Source organism: Lipophrys pholis, assembly GCF_963383615.2.
Source record: "Lipophrys pholis genome assembly, chromosome: 13".
Lineage (NCBI taxonomy): Eukaryota > Metazoa > Chordata > Actinopteri > Blenniiformes > Blenniidae > Lipophrys > Lipophrys pholis.
The window spans coordinates 7,755,503-7,779,596 of record NC_137632.1 but is presented as its reverse complement, the minus strand read 5'-3'; the positions used below and the strand labels follow the sequence as shown (position 1 = coordinate 7,779,596).

The 24,094-nt window shown below is 41.0% G+C and overlaps 1 protein-coding gene across 5 annotated transcripts; it reads right to left on the bottom strand.

Annotated features, from left to right (window-relative positions):
- Positions 1 to 888: 888 nt before the first annotated feature.
- Positions 889 to 24,086, bottom strand: ppp2r3b (protein phosphatase 2, regulatory subunit B'', beta). Of its 5 annotated transcripts, XM_080478419.1 has the most exons (15): positions 23,903 to 24,086; positions 22,000 to 22,393; positions 12,011 to 12,190; positions 11,532 to 11,635; positions 10,797 to 10,899; positions 9,330 to 9,404; positions 9,139 to 9,225; positions 8,525 to 8,681; positions 7,910 to 7,958; positions 7,725 to 7,814; positions 6,942 to 7,117; positions 5,788 to 5,906; positions 5,603 to 5,709; positions 4,246 to 4,286; positions 889 to 1,878 (listed from the first exon to the last, which is right to left on the bottom strand). In XM_080478419.1, exons 2-14 carry the CDS (start codon positions 22,351 to 22,353, stop codon positions 4,268 to 4,270), a joined length of 1,620 nt encoding a protein of 539 aa, XP_080334545.1. In that variant the 5' UTR covers positions 22,354 to 22,393; positions 23,903 to 24,086; the 3' UTR covers positions 889 to 1,878; positions 4,246 to 4,267. The 5 variants fall into 5 exon arrangements, with proteins under 5 accessions (XP_080334545.1, XP_080334543.1, XP_080334544.1 ...); XM_080478417.1 differs by lacking the exon at positions 4,246 to 4,286; XM_080478418.1 differs by lacking the exon at positions 4,246 to 4,286 and having other exon boundaries at positions 23,983 to 24,079.
- Between the last annotated feature and the right edge of the window lie 8 nt (positions 24,087 to 24,094).

Sequence of the window (24,094 nt, the reverse complement as noted above, 5' to 3'; positions counted from 1 at the left end):
ACAGCGAGGCGTCATGTGCTCCACTGTTGAAGGGAGAAACTTGGGAACTTAAAACTTTCACAGTAATTCTACTCCCTGGATCTTCTTCTTTATAAGTCAAAGGAAAAGGAATCACAAACCAGCACGTCTCATGTGGATTCATCTCAAACCCGAACCTGCAGATCTCAAACTCTGATCACAGAAGGAAGCGACTGAGCCTCTATTTTAATAACTTTAACAAAAAACACCCAGTAGCATTATGAACCGTTAAAGTAAACGATCGAACCCGTTCAACTGCAATCCGACTCAAAATATTCCAGATATTTAGATCCGAGGTCTCCAATATACTTTCACACAAAGTTCAGCTTCTATGAATATGATCATTTTTTCCGTTAAAAAATACAGAGCACATGATTTATATATTAACTTTAATTCACATGCATTGTGCATAATGTGTTTAAAATATTTTTAGTATTTCAAAAGGTTTTAATAACTCAATTGAAATTTACATAGCATGTGCTGTTTAGACTCTTAAATATATTTAGTTTTAGTTTATTTCAAAAGTTGTAAAATTGAGCAAAACTACACTCAAGAAAAGAAATTTGAGCATTTTAATCCTTAGAATTGTTAAAAAGGAACCACTCGTATAAAAACTGTCTAATAATACTCACCAGCTCATGCATCCTGTACTCTGGTTAAAAAATAATTTTTTTTGTCAAACGGTTGAGGGAATAAAACCAGTTTAAATATTTAAAGAGAAACGATATTTGTTATGCGTCCCTCATCTCCATAATTGTCCTGTAATGCGTCTCTGTGCTCATTTTAAAGTCCAAGTATGTAAATAACCTTAAAGAACACTTTTCTTTCATCATCGGACTCACGCTCTAAATATGAAACCACACAGTTTTTACTCTTCCATTCAACAAAGCTTTATTAACCCAACAAAACCCCCAAAACATTTGAAAATGTTTTTCCTCTTCTGTCAAAGTACAAGTTTATCACTCTGCAACATAGAAAAAAAAAAAAAAAAAAGTCTAAAACTTTCCCCAAATCATTTACAACACTGCAAGAACAGAACAAATATTTACAGTCCTTTATAAATCCTCTCTAATAATTTAAAACCCCATGGCACACAATGACACGCATGTTAAAACCATAAAGGATGTAAAGATGTACAACAAATGCTCTGTGTGTGTGTGTGTGTGTGTGTGAGAGAGTGTGTGTGTGTGTGAGAGTGTGAGTGTGTGTGTGTGAGTGTGAGAGTGTGTGTGTGAGAGTGTGTGTGTGTGTGTGTGAGAGTGTGTGTGTGCAGAAGGCTTGACAGTGGACTTATTTGGCATTAGCAGGAACTTCAGACTCCAACAAACCATCATGAGTGAATGTACAGCGTCATAGGAAAGCTCTTGGCATGATCACTGGAATGTACCTGAATCAGATCGTCTGTGTGTGTGTGTGTGTGTGTGTGTGTGTGTGTGTGTGTGTGTGTGTGTGTGTGTGTGTGAGAGACTTCTTGAGGAGCTCCAGTGTGCAACAAACATCACAGATTACATGCAGAAACAACTTGTTAAGCGAAGGTCTGAAACGTGCTGCGTGTGACGTGACGAGCGCCTTCAGCTCCGAGCGTCGACGTGTCCGACCGGAGAGTCGCGTTCCTCCCACGCTTCGTCCGTCTGGTTCTTGTTCGCTGCGTTTGGCAGGACGGGACTCGCGTCCGAATCCCGTCCGAATCTCGTCCGTCGTCATTCGTAGTCGTCGTCGTCGTTGTCGTCGTCATCCTCGTACTCGTACTCGTCCAGGTCGAGGTTGCAGTGCGGCGTGGGGATCTCGAAGAAGTGCCTCTTGGTCAGACCCAGCTCGGTGGAGATGTGCTGCCCGATGGGGCTCAGAGGATTCTCATACCTGAGAAACACAAGTCAGAAAATCCTCAGTCATCCATCGTCTGGACAGAACACGGCCGCCATTTGTCATTTCTGTTACAAGCAGAATCCACGTGAGCTTTCAGTCAGGATTCACCGGCATCATTCCTCCTGCTCCTTCCAGACACGACTAAACTTCCAGTCCCGATGATTCCAGAGAAAATCCACCAACTAATTTGTTCGGTAACACTTGAGCAGGTTTGAATCTGGAGCCACGACATCGAAATGAAGTTTCCTATCAATCATATTCAGGGTTTATATTTGGCAGATAGAAATGATTAGTGTTTCAATTTTCAGCGCAGTTTTTTTTCCCTCTAAAGAAAATGATCTCGACCTCATTAGAAACCTGAAGGCAACATCGTGCACTTTATTTTCTATTTATTTATTTTTTAGTCTGAAAAATCCTCGATGCCATTAATGTGTCTGTGTTGGGATCAACCCTGATGTTAACCAGGCGATGGCCTTCCTCTACTGGACCGGAGAGCCTCAAACTGGTTTCCTGTCTAAGTTTAAACTGGTCTCCTGTCTAAGTTTAAACTGGTCTCCTGTCTAAGTTTAAACTGGTTTCCTGTCTAAGTTTAAACTGGTCTCCTGTCTAAGTTTAAACTGGTTTCCTGTGTAAGGTTAAACTGGTTTCCTGTCTAAGTTTAAACTGGTCTCCTGTCTAAGTTTAAACTGGTTTCCTGTGTAAGGTTAAACTGGTTTCCTGTCTAAGTTTAAACTGGTTTCCTGTCTAAGTTTAAACTGGTTTCCTGTCTAAGTTTAAACTGGTTTCCTGTCTAAGGTTAAACTGGTTTCCTGTCTAAGGTTAAACTGGTTTCCTGTCTAAGTTTAAACTGGTTTCCTGTCTAAGTTTAAACTGGTTTCCTGTCTAAGGTTAAACTGGTTTCCTGTCTAAGTTTAAACTGGTTTCCTGTCTAAGTTTAAATTGGTTTCCTGTGTAAGTTTAAACTGGTTTCCTGTCTAAGGTTAAACTGGTTTCCTGTCTAAGATTAAACTGGTTTCCTGTCAGAGTTTAAACTGGTTTCCTGCAGGTTGTCAGAACCAACACTTTCTGCTCGTCACTGTACCGATGCTCATTCTGATAGTTTCAGTATTCTAGTTACACAGTTTGAGATTTATTGTTTTTACAAGCTGAAAGCAGAAACAACGTTTGAGTCTCTTTAGTCTCCAGTTTCCTCAAACACGTCTCCTTGATGGTTTCTCTCCAGTTTCATGTGTAAACTGTGAGCTCAGAAACAAAGTCTGAACAGCCCGTCTTAGTGTCTGATTAGAGATACAAATTGAATATTCATCCCACTTTAATCCCACCCCAGGATTTTGGGAAGATTCTTTGACCCCATGAAGCTTCTGCAGAAGGTTTCAGTAACACCTGCTTTGGAAATCTGGTATTTTAACGTTTGTGTTTTTCTTTACAAGGAGACAAAACGAATGAAACAGTTTCAAAAAGCTCAAAGTATTGCTATTATTTTTATTCTGGGCTGCATGTGGGACATAGAGACTCGAGGAGATTGTACTTCCTCTGGTGCAACATTACACAGTCGAGAATATGAATATTTGGCATTATTTATAAATATAACCCAAGACAAAATAACTCGACGTGTTCAGGTTGGATGACTTTAAGGTAAAAAAACAAGAGGAATGATTTCTCCAGTAAAAGCCGTCTGTGTGTATCTGGACATGGTGGTTTCACTCAGTTGGGAGGAGATGAAACAGATTTGAACAAAGTAGGTGAACTGTGGTGAGTGAGCCCAAACATAAAGACGTTACTGACAAGATTTGGGAAACACAGTTTGTCTTCCTGCTGAGGGATTATATACCGTTGGAGTTTTTGTTTACGTCTACAGAGTGATTGGTCAGCTGGCTTCCCCTGCACACTAACAATTCATTAGACCTTCATTAATCAAACAGCATCAAGCAGCAGAAGCTTTCAAAGGTACGAGGAGGAAGAAATCTTCTGCTAAAGCAAACTGGTTTCATATTTAGCAGCAGACACGAGAGCTCATAAATCTCTCGTCTCATTTTTGTGCTTTTCCCAAAAAATGTCCCACCGTGTCTTGAAAGGGATTGGAGAGGACACGGGAGCAGCACATGAAGGAGTGAACAGAGAGGCCGGGAGGCCAGACTTTATTTTTAAGCAGAGGAGGGATAAAAACAGAAGCTGTCTGGTTCAAAAACAGACTCCCGGCTTGAAGACGCGGCCACAAAGCAACCCTGTGCTGCCCGAGCGGCGGGGGGCTGGTCCAGGCTGGGAGTGCGTTCAGGACGAGACTCGCCCAGAGAAGAGGAGGAGGAGGAGGAGGAGGAGGAGGAGGAGGAGGAGGAGGAGGAGGTGCCCTGAGTGGCTTACCTGCTCTGGGTAGCTCCTGTCTTTAGTAGTCGGTGGTGTTCCTAAAATCGCCACACAACATTCCTGTCAACAGCCCGGTTTATCCCAGACGCTCTCCGCTGTGGTCGGCCCGCTCGCTCTGAGATCTGCTTGGCCTCGGCTCATCCTACAGCCTCTTTAACTGATCTGAGAGCGCCCCCACCTCATACCCGCCTGCTGTCACGCTCCAGCAGATCAACACTTGCATTAAAAAGATCAAACTCTTCTCACACCGAACGCCTCGTGTCGACTTACTGCAACTTCAAATAATCACACGGCTGATAAGCAGCAATCCACAATGAGGATTTACATTTTCTGGGTCGTTTTCCAAACAAAGAGGTTCATTTGATGTTAAAATCCACTTCCTGTTACACGGGTGGGCGGGACTCTGTGGCGCCGCAGGGTTAATGGAGATGATTCTGTTGGAAATAACTTCGTAAAAAGACTTGATTCAAGTTAAAGAGTTGATATTTAGAGTTTCCACATGATGGGAAAAAAATATCTTGCAAATAATTTAAACTTTAAAGTTTCATTGCTTTTGGGGACCAATGTGATTTATTAAATTCCACGACTGTTATATTGTTTGTTTCTATTAAAGATGTGGCACAGGGAACTTGGCTGAGGTGGTGTGACGTTAGAATAACATTTCTTCAGTCAAGAAAAATGACCGAATACGTCAATAAATAATTCTGGTACATCTCTTTTAGTTTATACCTCATTATATATCATTACATTATTTCAACAAAACATGTAATTTATTTATATCTTTTCAATAGATAATTAGTCTTAATATAATAGTTCTTAAATTTGATTATTAAATAAGTGGAATAAAAACAATATTATTTATGGAGAAGGGGTGGGATTTAATAAGTTTTACTTCTTCCCTCTCCTTTTTGGACGTATAACCAGATTACCTTATTTTACTTTATAAATATATAAATATTATCATCATTCATGCAACTTAATAATTGCCCCTGTCACGCTGAAGTGGGAAATTATTGGCTGCTGATGGTTTATTTTCTTTTTCCAAACAAAGAAAATAATTAAATAAATAAAAAAGCATCTTCTACAAAGAAAAAAACTAAACAAAATGTTATGAATTGTTTTTAAAATATAAAGGATCAAATTGAATTTGCAGACGAGCATCAAGACTCTGGTGCCTTTAAAAATATATATTTTTATATCTATGTGAATATATAACTATTACATTCACTGATCACTTTACAGTCGAAAAGCATATTTATCATTATGCTGCTACTTTTCTATAAATCTCACTGTTGGCAGTTTGATGAATTAGGACTTACATTACTACTTAGGAAAAATAAATAATGGGACTTACACATCGTTAGTCTGATCATTTGCAGCCTCCTCAGCCAGCAGGATGTCGTACTCCTCTGCAGCGTATTTCTCCCAGTCAGACACCTCCTGGCCGTCTGACTCCACCTCCTTTACAAAACCACAAAAAGAACATAACTCAGTCTGGCATGTTGCGACAGCCTGACAGGAGCATGTAACCTCACTCACCCGGATGACGGAGAACGGGTCTTTCTGCTCGTGGTCCAGGTACTTCACGATGTTAAAGAATGTGTCGAAGAAAATGTGGGACAGTTTGCACCTCTTCAGGTCCCGCAGAGTGATTTTACCTGGACGGGGTGAACGAGACGGACGAGTTACAGTTACATGTTACATCTACTGAGTCAGCTTATGTCTTTATTTATTATTGGAGTGGGGGGGGGGGGGGGGGGGTTCCGCTGGAACCTCGATCAGAACACAGCCACAATATTTTCAAGCAGCGCTTTGATTAAGGATTTTTAACATTGGTCACTTTGGAAAAACTCCCATTATTGACAGAGAACATCCATCATACTGTTTGTTTAATGTTCAGTACTTCATGCAAACTGTATTTGTTAGGAATTGTGAATAAGATTTACTGACAGCAGAAAATGTATTTACTTTTGGAATTAAAATTAACTGATTGTTTGAGAACAAACTTCGACCCAAAATGTGGTGCAGCGTTGCCAGAGGGGCCTTTTAGTGGGAAACAGAAAAGGAAACTTTACATAACTTAAAATGGATGCATGGGAAGGACAACTGAAATGTTTCTGGATTTGTATCTCGAAAAAAAAAAGAGCTAAATTCAGCTTTTGAAAAGGAGCAGAAACAATAGTTTTGGCATTTTACATGCATGACCTGACATGGATATGATGTCATGATCCGTCTGCTCGTATATGACACATCTGTGACTGTTAAAGTTGTATGAGTTGTGTGGCCTCGTAACTGTTCAGGAAAACATCACATACTCGGCACAGAAGTCGTTATAGGTCGCCTTGCATGTGATATCACACAGCTCCATTAGTGCAACATACCAGCAGGCTGCCTGCGGGTCACATTCATGTGGCAGCTATCAATACGAACATGCACACGCTGACCGTGGACTCCTAAATGACACAGTGGCAGAGCTAAATGCTGCAGGGAATCTGGTGACAGTGTGGATGACACTGGCAGCAGGCAGCACAGATCAGTCCGATCTATAAGTGTTTGCTGATCTAATGATCAATGATCTGGCCTGCAAATGCACATGTGCTTCTGTGTGTCCTTCACTTTTGACTGAGGCCAAAGGAGAATGTGTCGACACTCGCCACAGTGCGGTGTGTGTAAAAGTGTAAAACCGGCCTGACCTTCGACCTCTGGCTTGATGAGGTCAAGGGTTTGGCAGAGGCAGTCCTCGAAGGGAACGGGCTCGATGGACATGGCCTCCAGCTTCAGACACTGCTCCTCGTAAAAGTACTCCAGCTCGTACATGCTGAGCACCCCGTCGCCGTCCAGATCCATACAGCGGAACCAGTACTCTATACTGGAAAGAAAAGGAAGAGGGGGGAAGTCAGCAAGGAGCTCTGAACAGGAGGACACGCTCTTCCTCTATCATTTGGATTATTTGTGGCTAACATGTTGGGAATGATCCATATACATTAGACACAAGTAGTGAAGACAGTTGTGTTTGGTAGATTCTTATCTTGTTGGAAGAAACATCTTATACACCGTTAGGAAGCCGGTTTGTTCCCCATTCAAGTGCTTTTGTTGGAGACATGCATTTGTGGGATGAGCATAAGAAGGGAGACCCGTGGCAAACAGCTTTTGTTGGTTGTTTTGAGCTGCTGTGACTCCGGGAGCTGACCATCACTTATCTGGATGAGATTCTGTGAGCGCTATCTCCACAGTCTGGGACGCAGAGCGAAGATCGTCAGGGACTACGTCCAGAACTTTCCCAGAATTTGCTGCTTATCCCACAAAAACATCCTCTTTACAAACGTTGCACTACTTGAAAAATGAATAAAGAGGCTTTCCAATTGTATTGAAGCATCATTACAATGAAGAAATAATCCAACAAACACAAATAGTCTTCGTTCTTTGGTGTAGTTTAGACAACACATCAACTGCTATGTGTCACGTCAGTGAGATACCTGGTGTCCGTCTTCTTGTCCTCATCAGAGATGAGAAACCAGACAAAATCGGCATAACTCAGCCGCCCCTCCTTGTAAACTCGTGGGTCCCTAATGGGAAAGGAAACAAATCTGCTTTGTAAGTGGCTGGAGAAAACAGAGACGACACAACTATCATTTTGAACCCAATGATATTTTCATCTCACCTTGTTACTGTTCCCGTGAATATTCTCTCAATCATCTTATTTGAGATGGCTGGAAAATACACATGAAGAGGTCACACACAGTCTTTCAAGACCAAATTCCCTTTGTCTTAAAAACTCTTGGTTTCTATACATCTCCCTCCGCCCAACACATGTGATTCATTCTCTCCGACGGTAAATCCAGACGGGTGTAGCTTTTTATTTTTTTTAAATCTTGACAACGTTATAAATCCTCTGGTCATCATTTCGACCATATAGTGGTAGAAATTGTTCCAGACGTGGCGTCATTGGAAAAGAGTATATATGCTGTGCTCTTATTGATCTTGTGTCTCATTTCCCCCGACTCACTCACAAGCCATCAACCCTGAACATGTGGTGTGGAGGAAGCACCACTGCAACTCCTTCCTGCTCATGCTTGTGCACGACGCCTAAATTACAGTTGGAAATGTCTTTAATTAAGACATGTAAATTCAGCCGAATGACTTTTAAGTCTAGGAAGAGCTGAGCAGTCAAACCCATTTGTTTTGTCCATTTCCCCACCACCAGTAATTCACCCGATACAAACAAACAACAGCTGTTTAATGAGTTCCGGTGTCACAGTGTGACGTGCTAGTTCACCTTGGTCATTGTGCCGTGCCAGGTCCTTCTGGTCTATGTAGAGGTCATGGTCGCTGTCCAGCTCCCAGAACTTGCAGTAGATAACGTAGAAATGTTCGTAGGAGAAGAAATCCGTTAGCTGGTTCACGTTCTCTTCCTGCTCCAGCAACGCCACGTTCTGATCAAGGTGGAGAAATATTTTATTCACATCGCAATTTATACACAGAGGCTTCATTACTGAACAATGATTTATTTACTGTAGAGGTCATTTCAGATTCCCACAAAGGAATCACTGAGGTGCACTTTGATATTTAACATCAACACTGGTTTAGTTAACCTGATATAATGGGCTTTAATGTCAAATTAACTCTCGTGTTGCTTTGGTTCAATTTAAAGTGTGTGTTGATCTGAGTGTATGAAGGTCAGTGGAGATGAAGATTATACCTCATTTCGAATGTGCAACAGAGAGTCAGTCATTTTTATCTCGAAACACTATTTGTAGTGATTGTATTTAAAAAAAAAAGAGAATTCAACAGATTTTTGATGCTTTCTGGTCAGAAAGACACGCTAAGTGAAGTGGTTAACACAAATCGTATTTGAAACAGGGGAGTGTGCACACAATACGAAGAACTCACCTGCAGAAAGTTGCTTTTCCTGAGCTCAGTACACGTTATTTTTCCAGTCCAAGAACGGTTCACGTTGTAAAATATCCTCTGAACCACCTGAAAATACAGAAAGTGTTATCTAGACAAACTGAATAATGCACAAGAAAAAGAAAATAATTCAAGGCTACTTGAGTGGTCCCACTTGTGCTCTGATGGCATACCGTGGTGATGTATCTGTAGTGAAAGTCCGGTGCCTCTTTCAGAAAAGCGAGGCCTGCGTGTGAGTTGACCACATCCTGAAATCATGAAAGAAAATTCAGCTCGTTTTGACTTCACTCCACATCTGCTGCATTTCCATAACAAAACGCGAAAACACGAACGTTGAGACCAACGCAGTGAAGTGCCCCGCCTGCCGCGCGAACAAATACTCTGCACATATTCATTTAAATACTGCAGTGACTTTAAGAGACCAATTAAACAGGGAAGCCACATCTGTCTTTGTCTTCTGATTGACACAACACATGACTTTCAAAGAAAGTATATAGATGCTCACTGATTCAAACATCAGAAGTTACCAGTGTCTGTCACGCCACATGCTTTGTACTATGTCAAGAAAGAGCTTCAGTCCCCGCTGGGAGAGGCCGTCACACTTACACATTTCTTTAAAATGACAAAACACTGGGTTGACCGGTTTGGGGACGAGCTGAAGGCTTTTCGATGTCACAACAAAGTGGTGGAAAGGTTAGAGGAAAAACAACAAAAAAAAAACCAACAACATGTTTGCCTGAGACTGCCGTTAACCTTTTCTCCTTCCTCATGCTATAAAGCCACTGAGTGAGCTGCATTTCAAATGAACTGTAGCAATATTCTTGCCATGAAACTCCCTCATGTCATTTCTTTATTCTGCCCGCTTTGCCTCGACTGGGGAAAGAATTGTTGACATAAATGCGAAGGCGGCGATGAAATTAAAAGGCCTTATTTCAGGGCAGCCGTCGTGCCTCTTTGACTCTTACTGTGAGAAATTAAATCATAGAGAAACACATAAATCACAGGGCACAGGAAACAGGCGGGGACAGTCAAATCTACTCCACTGCAATCCGCCTCTCATTCATCAAAACAGTCAAAGGCGATTCGCTGAGCGGAACCTTACAAATTAAACCGCGTGTGCCACAAGGCATCTCTGCTGGTATGCTAACGTATGTTCAGGCTGAGGATGGCCAGCATGAAAATGAGTCAGGTGAGGGGCGGAGCCAGTGTTTCACACCAACAGCTTGTCAACAGAAGTGAGAAAACAAATATCCGCTACAGCAGGTCCACATGACAAGAATCTCCAAACACTCAATTAGAAGCCTCTCCTATATAAATAAACAAAGGAACAATAAGTCCTGTGTAATAAGCACATTATCAGAAATCATCCCACATAACACAAACACATTTTCTTTTTTGTCAATAACCAACTGCGGAGCCGGAAACCTGCGTCACAGGAATCTCCCCTTGATAAACTCCCCCTTCACTATATTACTGGCTTACAGTAACGTTCCTGAATTAGCCCTCTTCCACATGAAAAAGCACAGCTTCAGCAGGCCAGTCCAAAAAATATGTCCTGTCCACAGCACCCAGGCAAATGCAATTTTGCCATCCCACATTGGCAAGTCCAGCCCGCTCCCTGGGTGTGCTACAGCCAGTACCTGCAGGAATGGAATAAAGTCGTCTTGTTCCAGGTAATTACAGCCAGGCTTGGCCAGGAGGTGCACAAATTTAGAAGCGTCATCGTGACAGGTCTGCAGAGTTCTGGAGAAGAAAAGAGAGAACAGATGGTTGCAAGGTTACTCCCACTCTGGCTGCAATGTTCCCTCTATCCTTTTTAGCATTCTTTCAAGAGCACAAGTTGTTTCATTAGAAGTGAAAGTGCAGGTGTAACACATGCTGAAATTGAGATTCTAATTTGCTGTGGGTTGATTAAAAACATTGGAAGGTTACGGTAGCAATGCAAAAATAACACAAGCGTCTGTTGTGGCCTCCCATCTAAGAATGGCTCAGTTATGAGCTCAAGTCAAAGGCCAGGTCTGTCCAGTTCTCCCGGAACTCGCATTAATACAAGAGCATGTCTATTGCATACAACAGCATTCAGCACACGGCCGTCATTACAGAAGCCCCTTGATACTTCCTTTCAGTCTCATGCAGAAGGACGCTGAATGTGTGTTTTCACACTGTTATATACTGCAACTTCCCTCTTGTGGTGCTTACAGTGGCAATCCCTTCTGATTAGGGCTAAAAAGAAAAATCTGATAATAGCAAGTTCTTTGCAGCATCTGTGATCCCCAGCGAGTGGTCATCATTGTTGAGAGGACACTGTATGAGCCACTTGGCTGTGTGTGAATGCACCAGCGGTCTAGTGAGAATAAGAGGAGCTATTGTCTTACTTTCTCCACATAGCAACAAACTTGTGAACAGACACGAAGCCCGTCCTATCGCCTCCAGCTAAGCAGAACAATGGCACTTTCCAATAGAGGGGACACTCACAAGCCTAAGGACACAGAGAGGTGGGAGAAAGGGGACAGTGTTAAGCATAAAAAGACAAAAAAGGCACGGACATCAAATGAAATCATAAACGACATGAATACATATATTATCAATAAGGCAGAAAACAAAGAGCACAAAGACACAGGGCTCAGGAACAGAGTGTCTTTTGAACACGTCCGTCCAGGAGCGAAGCTGTCATTGCTCTCTTCACTTAGGTTCCCCTCAGACCATTGCTCACATTCCTCAGGGACACCGAAATAGTACTTTCCGCTGGGTTTTAACATCAACAAACTTACACAAAGTCAGGAGCTAAATGGCACAAATGAAAATAATTTGCTGTGTGGCAGCCGAGTCCCCACGCTACAAATCACATTCTCACCTTGGCAACCTGCCCCATGTCCTCAATGGTGGCCCTTTCGTTTGGGAATTGGGAAAATATTTTCTCAATTTTGGAAATGAGGCGGTCGATGTTGAGGTTGGCTTGGGGCCGGCCCTGTGGGAAGTAAAACCTGGGAATGCTTTCACTCAGTGCTGTGGTGACTGGTTCCTCCGTCCTCACCTGGGCCAGAGACAAACACACACACACACACAAAAAACAAAAAGTTAGCCACCGGTGCTAGTAAATGCTAACACCTCTGCTCAAGCATTCCAACATGTGCTGAGGCTCGTCTTAACACAAACTCTGCATTGCTGGCACTCATGTAACCATACCTCTCAGCTGCCCAAAGCCAGTCAGGAAAGACTTGTGACGACTCAGCAATCATAATCATTATCTATTTATCTGCAATAGATAGTCCGGAGCGTGGCAGTGCTCTCTGAGCTTCTGTAATAGGTTTAAATTAATATGTATCAACTGTCAATATGAAGTACAGAATAGTTAAACCAGTCAATTATTGCAGTTTGCTGTTAACTTAACCACAGCAATGTGTGCTGGTGTATTGAATTCTGTTTAAAACAGTGACAAATTTACATCAATCCATCTTTGATAGCACTTTATCTAACTTATCACAGGGAAAACAAACACATAGACAGTAGAGTACGCTCACAGTTACAGATCATTTTCAGAGTCATCAGTTCACCTCAAACAAATATAGGATAGGTCGATATAGGTTGAAACCGGTGAAGCCAGAGAAAACCCACTTCCCCTCTGGGGGAATATGGAAACTCCACAGTGATAAGCCCCTAAGCAGCAGTCTACGGACAGTATTATCATAGTTACACAATAAGCAAACATTAAATATGCATATTCAAGTGACAGCTGTTGTGTTTCGACTTGACTTGTATCCGTTAACGAGTCAAAAGGAAATCTATTTGGCATGTTAATGTATTAGAACTTTTAGTCATCAGTCAAAAAAATGCAATTACACATGTGGCTTACTGTGATGGAACACTTTATAGTATTGTTTAAATATATTTGGTCTTTAATTAAATCACCTGATGATGAGGATTTTTATCATTAAGTATACTGTTGAATATTTTAGAATTATAATTGGGAAAAACAACAACAAAACATTATTAAAACCATAGGATGGTGTATAAATGTCTTGTTTTGACCAAAACAAGACATTTATAGAAATCTAGAGGTACTACAAAGTATTTACACTTTAAAGGTTGCAGTTAAGTATAATTCCATATTTCTATTTATTCTTTTGAGGCTTTTATTGAACTAATCCTACATTAAAACTGAATTGAAGCTGTAGTTTTCCTCCCTACGAAACATTTCTAAGTTAGAATAGATGTGGCTTAGTGCATTCTTTTTCTTTTCTACTGTTATACATTCAAACACATCATCCATTACTTTTGTTATATTTTCCACCACTTTGTGTTTCTGGTTTGTGTCCACATGAATCAAAACTAAGCCAATGACCTTAAAAAATAACAGATCGATCTTAAGTTAGCTGATGCTCTAGGTTACAGATGGCACCAAAGGTTTTAGAATTCAACAACAGATATACTGTTTTGTATTCAGGAAAACACTGAATTACCTGAACAATCCAAGCTTGGCATTTTTGATCATTATGTGTGTGTAAGTATCTAAGAATGGTTCACAGTATAAAATAAAGTCGATAAATTTTTATTTAAATAGCCAACAGTTCGAGAAACCATACAGGAAAAGCACTTATGAGGAATATAACAAAATAGTACGACTGCTCAGATTCAGTAAAGATTTGTGGATTCTTAGCCGATATGCCTAAATTGAACACATTTAATGTAAATATTTAACTCTTAGCTGTAGGTGGATACCACTGCTGCCTCACGGCAAGAAAATCCTGATTTTCATTTAGAAAATGTAATTGTTTGTTCTTGCTGTGCTTGGCACTCCTGATGCCCAAATATCTGACTGTAGGACAAGAATTGTTGTTGATGGCAGAGCAGGACACACACTTGTGTTCTCTGTACAGTGGAAGTCTGAACTTTATACAGGATGTGCTGTAGGATTTGTTGTTTGTCAGGTTGGAGGCATTATTGGATTTACCCCGGGGTGATTTTAAGGACTGAAACCTTTCGGAGACTGAAACCCACACAACATGTGTATCACTTGACAGTGGAAACTATTATAATCATCCGTCTAATTCTGACAGTGGCGTCAGGTAAGAGTGAGTCCAGGCTGTCATGGAAGTGAATCAGACATTAAGTAGCATCATTCACCACACTCTGAGCACAGCTGACATACTATTATAATCATTGCCACGATATTTGCACCGGCACGGACACATAAAAAGCCAAGATGTGTTCAGGAGTTAAATGTGTTATCATGATGAACATATCAGCCTGTTACTAAAAACAGCTTTGGTGGAGAAGGCTTTGCTCGCAATCAACCTCTCATACTCAAAGACTATTTACATGACTCAAGAATCTGCTAACTGCTTCGATCTGTGTGGCCTTTAATAATCACATAAACACACCCACACAGGGCTCTGCTCACACATAAAAATATCTACGGTGTTTGTTTTGGTCCAACACTATGTACACACTGTTCATTTGGTCAGACCTACATACATCATCACAATCTTAACAATGGGTATTTTAACCTAACAAACCCTCGCAGTTATCGAGTTTGATGCAAGTGGGAGTGAAACTTGCCATGTGTTGTGTCACACTGTGAAAATGTTTTGCTCGAATCTGTCAGTGGTAATGTGTTCATTTAACCTGATAAATAATAAATGCTGCTGCTCTTCTGTCCTGTGTGTTGGTGTCCGCCATGGCTATAAAAGGACATAAACATTCTCTCTCTCTCTGCTCACCACTAGCAGAGCTCTTGAGCACAACTGCTAAGCCACATGACATTTTGCACATTCACAATGATGGGCTCTCAAAGAGGACAGCAAAGCGGCTGAGCACAACATATCAAACAAGATGAAACATCATCCTGTAACCAAAGCTGACATGTCATATTTGTCTGTAGAGTTTAAGTAGACCTTGTCCCTCAGGGACAAAACTGAAATACTTTTCACAACAATCACATTCTGACATGGCAAAGTAGTGCGTGGGTGCTTTGTGCTGTAAATTTGATTCCCACAGAAAGTGATGAAACCACTCCTTCATTCACTTGTTTAAGTGGCTATTATACAATTACTTAGTAGAGATACAATGTAAACGCCAAGTCATGAAGCTCACAAACAGCAGTTAGATTAACAGAGCTGGCTGACAGGCCCACAAAGCCTGCGTGGTGAAAAATACAGTCATACAAACACCTGCCTGTCCTTGCTGGAAGGCTCTGAGTCTCTTCTTGAATCGAGAGGGCAGAACAAAGTCACATCCACGTGCCAGCTGGGCCAACTCCTTCCTCAGGTCAGGGTCCTGACGCAGGGACAGCTCCTTCATCCTCATCCTTGCTCCAGACAGGAGGGGACACACATATACACTACGCAACACTCAATCCAGCAGTATCCTCTTGACAGTTGGAATCAGTTGCAATCACCACTATAGGTCAAAACGTAGTGGAAACAGTGGAGGTCCTCTGTGTGTATGTCCCTGTGATTGTCCTCTGTCAGAGTGAGAGCTTCTTAATGCAAGGGAGCAGCTGCTACAGTGACTCTCTCTCCCATTCCAGATCTGGTCGCACAATCTCAGCTCAGCCTGCTGCTCTCTCCCAGTCTCCCATCATGCATACACACACGCCCGCGCGTGCACACACATACATACACACACACACACACACACACACACACTGCAGGGTCAGGGAGCCCTTGCCTCAAAGCTGCTGGGGAGATAAGGAGTGACTGGGTGCATGTGTGTGGGAGTCACTTCGCGTACGTGTGGGATGGGAGGGGTGTGTGCAAGGGACCTGCCCTTTCCAGTTTGCATTCTTCAGTGCTCATGGAAGGTTATGCAAAGACACAGACCTGTTGTTGCAGCTTGCAGCAGCTACATGGGCCAATTGAAGGATGTACCTTCATCACACGGTGACAACACTCGAGCTCAGTAGCTCTGTTTGTGCTTTTTGATGCTTTCTTTGGGCAAGACATAACATTTTTAAATAAACCCCTGAAGTGATGAAAGCAGCACACTGAATCTAGCGAATCTGCCAAAAATAAGGCAGGAAAAGTGAATCACAGGAACAGAAACCAATCCAAACTAATGAGGTATGGGCTAATATAGGAGAATAACCAAGATGTGACTATTAATATGAACGCAGGCCAAATCAACACATGAGCACATGACACACATACAATGACAAGACATGCATTTTTCCAATTATTTTGCACCATATCTTATGTGGTCTTTGTTTTGCCTTCTCCTTGCAAGCTTGGGCTGCCATCCATTCCATGTCTTATTATAGTTGATGGGCAATAGAGGGAGGGGAACGGAACATGTCAAATTCAAAGACTGATGACCGAACCAGTCTGTGCCTATTAAAAGCACCACCAGCCACTGTTTGGGCAATACAAGAAACTAGATCTGGAAGAAGAGTGTATCTTTAGTCCTCAAACAAACATTTACATCCGGTTTTGCAGTCCTGGAATGATAGCAATTACATCAATTCTCCATAAAAATGAAGATCTAACAGCCCTGTAGGTGCCTTCACAGCATAGACTGTACACATGGAAAGTCCAACACCACCACAACAACTGATGTAAATGATAATCCAACAGGAATGGCATTGTGATGTCTGCACTAAAAGACTAGGAAAATAACCCCATACTGTTAATATTATTATTATTATTATTATATGCTGAACCTAAATGCACACCCATGGTATTTTTAGATGATAGGTTCACAAGGTCCACTGTTTTCCACTGGTTTCTGTTCGAACCCAGTTCCTGTTGTCCTCCACACAGGACACTGCACATGCTTGATAAGCTCTTTGTATGAAGGCTTTTCATACTGGCTGTCTTTTGTTTGTGCTTATCAACTCAAACAAAACATAGAAAGGAAGGCAACAAGGCCAAAATATTGATAGACCACATGGAACTATCAACTTTATTACAGTGTCCAGTGAATACATGTTTAAGTAAACACATTCTGAGGTCTGTTCCATAAACAGAGGCATCAACAAACAGCAGGGTGAACAATGTGCTGTTATTACGCATGCAAAAATAGCCCCCCTTAAGTTTGATAGTATATGTACAGAGGCTAATGTTAGGATTATAACCTCCTCACAAGAGTTTATAAAAATTGGCAACTTTTAAGTCAAAAAGACATACTGGGACATATGTAGGAAGGTTATCCATGTACAATAGTATGCCCACAGCCTGGTGGGTCACTGTGACAAACTCAAAAACATAAGAACTGAGGCTGACCCCATGATGTGTCCACTCTGTAGACTGTTAAATCTGATTTGTGCACAAACATCATTGCATAACACATAAGATTATGAACCGCACTGTCTGGAGTTTCTGACCACTGGCATGTCTAATGCTAGAAATTATTGCAGTTAAAAGATCAGTTGCGCAAGTAGGTTTTGAACAAGCCTCGGTGTATTCAACAAAATTGCTATAAACTGCCACTGAGGGCAGCATGCCAATTAGACAAACAAACCAAGATGAGGAGAAACATTAAAACAGGTTTGGGCTTCCCTATACTGTGACTGGATCCATAAACTATGTTCCACAAACACTGATTTGTTGGCTTCAGCATGAGCATCCCTACCTGAATCATGAGATGAGCAGTGTATCCACACAGAGGTCACTCAACCCTTTTAACAACCCCTTGATAGAGCTACAGCTTAATTTGCATCGTGAGTACAGAATCAGTGCTGCTGCAAATTCCAGAAAGCTCCAGCTCAAGCCACCACAATTGGATGTCTGAGACAGGGATTTGGGATACATGTGAATGTGTGCCAAAAATATGTCTGATTGACTGACAATGTTGTGATCTCCCGAAAGGCCACCAAGTACAACATGATGAGACAAACTATGTCAGCTTGACAAAGAGTAATAAGGAAATGGAGGAGTCTAACACATAAACACCTACTTGAACCGTATGTAGCTTACATGGGATGAAAAGTGGAATAAATCATCTAAAGCACTGAGGTAAAAGTTGTTTTTAGGCACCTCCACACTTCTGCAACAGCATCACAGTAACATCAATGTGCAGTATGGTTCACCACTCATTACAATTAAAGATAACATCTTAAAATTATCTTATAGTTTTTTTCTGACTTGATTATTATGTGATTGTATTTAAGACAAGATGATACTCTGCACCTCCATTAATGCTTTCTCAACAAAAGTATTAAATAATATTTCATGAACAATAGTTAAGTTAACATAGAATAGAATAATTTATCGTCATTGTACAAGTACAACAAAATCAAAAAGCCAACTCTCATGGTGCATAGTCCACCTACAATAAAACTAAAAGATTAAATCTATAAATATAAGGATTAAAACTATAAAAATATATAATAAATAACACACTCACAATATAAAAAAAACCATTTTGACATATAGAACAGGGGTGTCATATGACCCACTTGTTCTAATCTGGCCTGCAGTATGACCTCACATAGCACACTAAAAAGAGGTTGCTCTGTTTTAGTGAGAGTAGTTATCGTAACACAACATCAAAATCCAAGCATGAGCAGCAGCAGGTAGCAATGCAGCAGTGAAAGCTAGATACCTTTTTGCTGGCAAAATTGGTGAAAATAAGTAGAAGGTTGTAGATATCATGCAAAGAAGTGATTTGTATACGTTTTAATGAGTTGAAATCAGGTTTTAAAAAGAAAAAAAAGTGAATAATGGTAACATTCCCATAGTTTCCTCTGAGTTCCATGCACTAAAATAAAGGGCACAACTTGGAGTTTCCACATTTTAACAGGTTGTTATGCAATGCTTTTACTGCTCCTTCCCAATTTAGATCAACCTGGGCTGTATGTGACTGCTTCACTAAAATGACATTGATACCCCTGTTTTAGATATTTGTAATGATACTAGACTGTGGGTTATAACTGATACATGCAGAAAATTCCAAAATATACCATTGTTTTACAACAACTCCACCTATTAAAAAAAAAAACCAAACATTTCTGTGGTATTTTACTACTTTGTTGGTGGACAATCGATATAAATAAAACCGATATGAAGTACTTGCTAAACATTTTGTAATTGTACACCATGGCCCCACATGTGACCAAGACCCCCCCCCCCCCCCCTCCCCCCCAAAAAAAGAAAAAGAAGAAGAAATAAGAAAGCACTTGCAGTAAACAGTTTAACGTCTAGTTCTTTCCGACAGGTCAGGCAACTGATAACATGACCTCAGACCCCCTGCTTCAAATAGCTTCTATGTTGCTGAGCTCAACTAAGCATGTTATAAATACAACTTGAGAAATCGGTGAACCTAAATGCAGGAGCCAGGAACAGAAGAAAAATTAAACCCTCTAAAAACAAACAAAAAAAATAAGCAAATTCACTGCAATACTTTAAAGTATTAGGTCTGTGACTGTACATGACCTGTTACAGAGATAACACAGTGGCATTGGGCAAAGCAACGGAGCTGTGAGCCAACAAATCACGGAAACTCGATATTTACTGTACATAGTGTAAATAAATCATCCATGACCACAAATCTCAACAATGAGATGCAGCTAATGGAAGAGGTTTCAATGCAAGTTACGTGGTGGATGAATGTGCAACCACGCCTCAACTGACTGGAAGAGTTCTGGGTATCTGATGCCAACACAAGGGAACCATGGCTATCTATATCAGTGTCTGATGTCAAAGTCAGACCAGCTGCTCCGGGCTGCATCAGTGCCACATAAATTGAATTTTTGAGTAATCCTCTCAAGAATGCAACTGTATGCAGGAATTCGTTTTGTTGTCTTAAAATAGAAGTATTACATTCATACAACCTCACAATCCCTTTAATATTGAGTGACATAGCGTGGCCACATGCCATGACACGTCACAGTACAATACACAAACTGTCCAGCAGCTGTTTTATATTAATTCAAGGAGTGAGGGCATTAGGGGCCAAAGGTTGCCATGAGGAAACAAACAGATTAGAAAATCATATGGATTGCATCCATGTGTCAATAGTCATAGAGTTCTGTGATGTGCTCATTATCTTCTCTCAAAACAAAATGGGAAATAGCTCTTGGTAAAGAGCAAGCAAACTGAATCTGCAGCCAATATTTTGATGTTCTCCACTTTAGATCTGGATTTTAACTAAATGTAACCACACATTATTGCTTGTTAGACAATAGTGAAAAATAAAACTCTTGTCATCCCAGTTGGTCTCACACTCCTGTTCTGGTGTTTCAATCAGAGAGACAGCAGATGTCGCACAGACCACCGATTACTTGAACGTGTCCTTATGCCCATCTTTAGCATGTCAGCAACATGTGGAGTCTTGAGAAGCATGTGCAACCAGCTGTCTGGCTGTCTCACTGTCATCACACTCACTAATGTTCACAATGTACTACCAGCCAAGGCGCTCGCATTATAGCTCGTCCCATGACAGTGTGAGTCCTTGAAAGCTAGAACAAATTAAAATGCTCCAAATGTTTTCTCTTGCTGTACTTTTTCCATAATATGAAAAAAGTGAAATACGATTCACCTCTGGAGATTCCTGTCACAGCGCAAGAACATGTACAACAAAGGAGATTTTCAGATACTCCCAGCTCTCATACCACACTAATTTGTGGGTGAGGCCTGTACTTTTGGAAAATATTTCACTACAAAACACAACATATGCTAATGGCCCTGGAGGCACCACTATGATGGGCCACAATGTACCGTTTTTCAAGCCAAAGACTCCTCAGCAGCCTCTTGTGGCTATCAGGGGAAAACAAAGCTGACAGGATACAGAAGTAACAAACTTAAATCTTAAATTAAAGAAAATAACTACCGGTAATCACAAGGCTATAACACTTATTAAAATGTTGACTCAGAAAGGCAATTCATTTGGAACATTTTTACAGAGAAATCATAGTTAACAGTGAAACACTCAGTATTCCAAAAAAAAAAAAAAAATGCAAGTACTGTTGAATAAATATTAAAGTGAAAATTATTGTAAATAAGGAGTACATTCAATCCATACCAATATTCTATTCAATCAATTTAATTATTTATCGCTTTATTTTAACTCAGGATCGCAGAGCACAAAAGCAGGGCACATTCTGAACAGGTCACCAGCCAATCAAAGGCCAAATAACTCATTAGAATCACCAAATAAATTCAAACATGTTTTTGGAAGGTGGGCAGAAACTGAAATACCTGAAGAACATGCAGCTTCTACACAGAAAGGTCCACTGGACCAACCCGGACTCGAACCCGGCACATTCTCACGAACCACTACACCACTGTACGGCCCTGAGTTAATATCAAGCAGGCTATAACAATAAAGACAGAAATTCTAAACACACACAATACCCTTGATGTTTGGGGCCGTGGTGGTTTAGAAGTTGCAGAAGCAAACTTAGGATCAGAAGTTTGCAGGTTTGAATCCCACTGCTAACAGGTTACCACTGTGAGTCCCTGAGATGGGACCTCCAGCACCCCGGGCCCTGCACTGTGACAACCCATTGCTCCTAGTATGTATAGTTAAGGTTAACAATAAATAGGATGGGTTAAATGCAGACAAGTAAATTCCCCAATGAACATCCACACTGTTGCCTGCACCTTACATTGTATAACTCATTACTGCAACTAAAAAGAGGCAGGACTTACTGGGATTATGATTATGTAACATACCCTAAAGGTAAAGTACCTCAGGTGGCTCCAGAATCAACATGGGAACAGCAGGACATAGCTTGCTTCTGGTGTAATTTGTCATAACGTTTGATGAAATCCCCGAGGCATAACTTTCAAGTACTTCTAATCTTGCCTAAACATGTACAACTTACTCAAAAACTGTTCACCTATCAGCTGAATACTTAAACAATTTTTTGATATTAACTCCTTAGTGTTTTAAAGAAGAACTCACCTTCTTGGCGTTGACAAACCGCCGTACTATTCTCCCATCAGGTCCAGTTACTCTGGTATTGCTACTACTGCGAGCTGGCAGGGTACCAATGGATGGAGGGCTCAAGAGAGTACCGAGGGGAGCAACCTTCTTCTCTGCCAGACCCTTCAAGAATGTTACATTGTTGTTCTCATTGAAGCCCAATGAGCTTTTATCCTGTCCACCTCCACTGGTCAGATCGATATGCTGTCCATTTTTGATCACATCCAGATAGTCCTTGAGAAGTGACTGTGTTTCAGGGGCACTCAACCAGATCAGAAACAGCTCATCGGTTTTCATTTGCAGATCTGGGTTGAGAACTTGAGGCAGCGACATTATGCGGAAGGTTTTTCAGTGATTTCGTTGACAGCCGCACCTGTGTAAATACAAAAATGTTGTTAAACCCACAGCATGCCACTCTGGTATAAAAATTGATCTTTGGCTAAGCCCCGCCAAAAATGCAAACGAACCAATAGCGTTCAACCATAAACTAGATGACTAGGACATTCTCAGTGCAAAACTCTAAACTTTGTTAGCAATAGTGACTAGAATGTGCACTCAGTAGAGCGGAGACTTTTGCCAACACCCCCATTTGTTTGCGGATAATAAATAGGTAGGTCAGGTTCTGAGCAGGGAGCATCTCCATGGAAACAGACGCTGATCTCCTTTGATGGTTAGCCATTAACTTCCTAAAATGTAATCACTTGGTCCTTGGATGATGACAAATCATGCCTGAAAATGTCATGCAAATCAGGTAGTTTTTGCGAAAAGTTTGTAAAATACATACATTCATTTAAACCAATAAATATATACACGCAGACGAACACATAACCTTCTCAACCAACTTTGTTGTTGAAGGTTACAAGTGAATATACGCAGACGAAAACATAAACATCACCTTCTTGGCCAACTTCGTTGGTCACCCAACCTTTTTTGGCGAAGGTAAATATAATATTTACCTTCACCAAAACAGTTATAATAATGCTTCTCAATATGTACACATTATACACAGACCATTTGAAGCCATTCCATTTGATCAAACATCCCAAAATCAAATTAAAGTGTAGCATTTCATGAACAGGTCAAATTAGAAAGAATAATGTACATGCACAAGATTTATCTCATATCCTTTCCATTTCATTTGGATGTAAAGTAGATTCTTGAAGTTAAGTAAACAACATTGAATTGCAATGAATAACAGAAGCTACTGATGACTTGCAGATAATATTGTGCATCTCTTTAGTTTATTATTTAGAAAATTTGTCACTCTAGCTTTAGAGAACGTAACATCTGCACGTCACAACTATGAGTTCCGCATATGAAGCAACATTACTGGCATGACAATGTGTAAATGCTTCAAGCCCATTAAAGCAACAAGACAAGAGCACCTTTATAAGCCACGGATGACGGCATTGAGCGTGAAGTTAAGGAACGTAAACAAATACTTTGCTGTCAGCACGAAATCCAAGAATTGCACAGTTAAGCAGATAAAATGATGGTACATACGAACAGTGGTTTCGTATGAAACGGTGCTGGTCGTGACTTGTGGTCAGTCGTTCATGTTTTGAGTCCAGAACAAACACTCACTGGCGCTATTGAGTTTTTAGCGCGAACTGTCAATGCTTTTAGCCCACAGGCGAAAGTAAACGTGAACTCATACTGACCCCGATATTAATGCTAGCCATTTTCAACAATATTGCTGGGAACGTAAATGGCCAGAGATCGTATTTGGCTGAGGGACGCCACCTGAAACTGCACGGCCGCGCAGGAAAAGCGCGGCCACAGTGGACAGAGTTGTTGAAGTTGACGTAACAGTTAGCAGCAAGAGACTACAGGGCTAGCTACGATAGCCGTAGCAAGCTAACTAGCTAACTAATGCACCTACCGTCAAGTCAGAAAAGCCAAACGGGTCGATGAAACCCTACATAATTTTTTCCTCCGGAAGCGACACTTCTGCTGACATACCTATCTCACGCTGAGAAATGAAAGTGGAGTTACGGAGCCGGTGTACATTTCTGTGAGCCGACATAGCTGGCACAACTTTCTAGACTCTCGTTCCCTTGGTAACCACTGACGA